Here is a 2,662-nt window from a genome sequence, read left to right on the forward strand (position 1 = left end):
ATAATTTAGGTTTTTAGATTTTCTAAGTTTGTTTACTCTTTCTATCTTTTAATGTAGATTAAGATATTTTGTGGAGTTAGAGATATTAGTATTTGTTTACTTTTATATGAATATTATCCTGGGATTAGGTTTGGGAAGTCCGGGGAGGGGGGTGGGGGTTTTTTGTTATTGTGTTTACTTATATTATGATTGTTTTTTATGTTGGAAAAAAAAATTTCTTTGAAAAAAAAAAGTTCTTTTAAAATGTAACACAAGAATATTTATTACTTTTAATAAGCAGTAAGAGAACTGAATTTTTTAAAGGAGAGAAAAGATGTTGCTTCAATAGTTAAGTCCACAATTTTATCACAGGTTCAGCAATGTTTTGAACTCATCTGACAAGGAAAGCCTCTTTCTTAGCCCAGGGAACAGCAGTGAATCTGCTAAACCACTGGAAATACTATTAAATGGAAACTCAGAGATGGGTGTCTTTCTGTCCATGGACCCCAAATGGCAGCTGGTGAATTCTCCACTTTCAATTTAATTCTGAGTCAGGAAAAAAACCAGACTCTTCCATTAAATTATCAGTATTCGCCTTTGATTTGAGTAAATTATTGACTAGGCTCACTACAATAGATCTTAGCAGCAAACAAGCAAAAGCCATAATTTGATTCTTTTTCTAATTTGTTCCTCTTAAAATAAGATAAACCTTTATTGTCACTTTTTTTTGCGAACACATGGCACACATTAAAAAATGAAATTCCAATGCCTGCTCTCAATATGTGTGTGTGTATGTGTGTATGTGTATATATTCTTTAATCAAGAATAAAATAAGCCCAAGTCTGTGATTTGCAAGATACATTATACTACGGCCAAAACAAAATAAGTTTAATGTGACATGTGATCCAACCCCCATGTATACGTGTTCGAAAACTGTGGTCTGATTGAAAGCACATCTGTAAAGGTATGTGGGGGGGTGTTGTTTTGTTTTCTTAGTTAAGAATTGATTCTTGTCTGTTTAAAATCATATTCCTGTACAAGCATTACAAATGTAATTATATAAAATGATCAAGAAAGATTTGGCAATGTAGTTTAACAGGTATGGCCCCCGAGGTAGCAAGCAAAAGCCAGATAACAGGGCATAAAAAGGTCAGGCCTTGTAAATGGAGCAATATTTTAGTACTTTATTGTAGAGAAGGAATGTAGATAAAGGGTGAAAACAAAACTAAGGCACCAGCCTCAAGATCTGGATTTATGTGATTATTTTATTGTTAATATAGAATTTTTTTTGGGGGGGGGGTTGTCCTCTCTAGGCAAATGCAATTAATTACTCATGACTGATAATGTATATTTTTCTCTACAATCCTTTGCAAATCTGTATTTGGTGTCTTGGTCTAGTTGGCTGGGAGTACAGTGATCACTGTTTCAGAATATTTTAATAAAAAACACCAATTTGCTTTAGATCTGTATTGCTTTGGTTCATTTTTCCATGACAATGGAAACAGAGGCCTTTTCATCCAATGGCTGTAAGTTAAGTCAGCCAGTCTACAACTTCTAAGAAACATTCTGCCTAGACACTGCCATATAACCAGAGACTGAGAATTTTGTTTTCTCAAACAGTGCACTAATAATGAGATTTTTAGACTGACGTGCCATCACAGAATCATAACTCAGTTAAGAGGGGAAATCAAAATACTATTTAACAGATGGTAATCATTAGAATTTCTAAGCACGAGGAAATACAGCCACCTGTGTGATCTTAGCCAATTCAGGGAACCAATATGTATTATACCTCTGTTGTTTTCTCAGTTAAAATACAGTAAAAATCAACAATACAATTAAATATGAGCAGCACAAAGACTTTTCCTACAGCATGTGCAACGTTTCCGAGAGGAAGTCAAATAAATTATGATATGTATTTCCCCTACAGCTTATGAATATAACAAATTGGATGTGTTGAAGCTCCAATTTGTCCCTTGTGACTTCCTCCACTTTAAATGCAGAACAAAACACCATGAATGGCATGAAATCACAGTATCCCCCAAGAGACCGTTATTTTTAAATATGAAGACTGCTAGCTATTCAGCCTTGAATAGGGTCCACGATTTACCCAGTGTTTCCCCAGAGAATCCCAGGAACACACCTTATTTCCATTGTTATACATGGCCACAAGGCAATGGAGGTGATACATGTGACCACATTTGGACAGCTTGCCCACCAATTCTGGCTTGACGACTGGTTGAGGCCCTTTGTAGCCTGAGGGAGCAGAGAGGCGTTCCATGCAAATAGTACAGTCCTGAAGAGAAGCGGGAAATTGTTAGGTGAGAAAACATCAGAATCTTGGTCAGCAGTGTTTCTCAACCTTGATAACTTGAAGATGTGTGGACTTCAACTCCCAGAATTCTCCAGCCACTATGATGGCTGAGGAATTCTGGGAGTTGAAGTCCACTCATCTTCAAGCTGCCAAGGTTGAGAAACACTGGATACGAAGATTAGGTTACATAGGTGTGAGTTGTTGCAGCCTTACTGATCTCCTTGGAAATAGATACATCTAAAACAGGGATCTTCAAACTTGGTCCTTTTATGACTTGTGGACTTCAACTCCCAGAATTCCTCAGCCAGGCACACTGGCTGAGGAATTCTGGGAGTTGAAGTCCACAAGTCATAAAAGGACCAAGTTTGA

The 2,662-nt window shown here is 36.7% G+C and overlaps 1 protein-coding gene across 1 annotated transcript in view; it reads right to left on the reverse strand.

Moving 5' to 3' along the window:
- Nucleotides 1-2,275, reverse strand: part of LOC107301377 (E3 ubiquitin-protein ligase DTX4) — a gene marked incomplete at both ends in the record, with an annotated part of 6,591 nt that extends 4,316 nt beyond the window's left edge. The window contains one exon of the mRNA XM_015830612.1: nt 2,123-2,275. Within this exon, the coding sequence (XP_015686098.1) occupies nt 2,123-2,275 (153 nt within the window). The remainder of the gene's footprint in view (nt 1-2,122) is intronic.
- Nucleotides 2,276-2,662: the final 387 nt, after the last annotated feature.

This window comes from Protobothrops mucrosquamatus, unplaced genomic scaffold (assembly GCF_001527695.2).
Source record: "Protobothrops mucrosquamatus isolate PMUCROS unplaced genomic scaffold, P.Mucros_1.0 scaffold12081, whole genome shotgun sequence".
Taxonomy (NCBI): Eukaryota; Metazoa; Chordata; class Lepidosauria; order Squamata; family Viperidae; genus Protobothrops; species Protobothrops mucrosquamatus.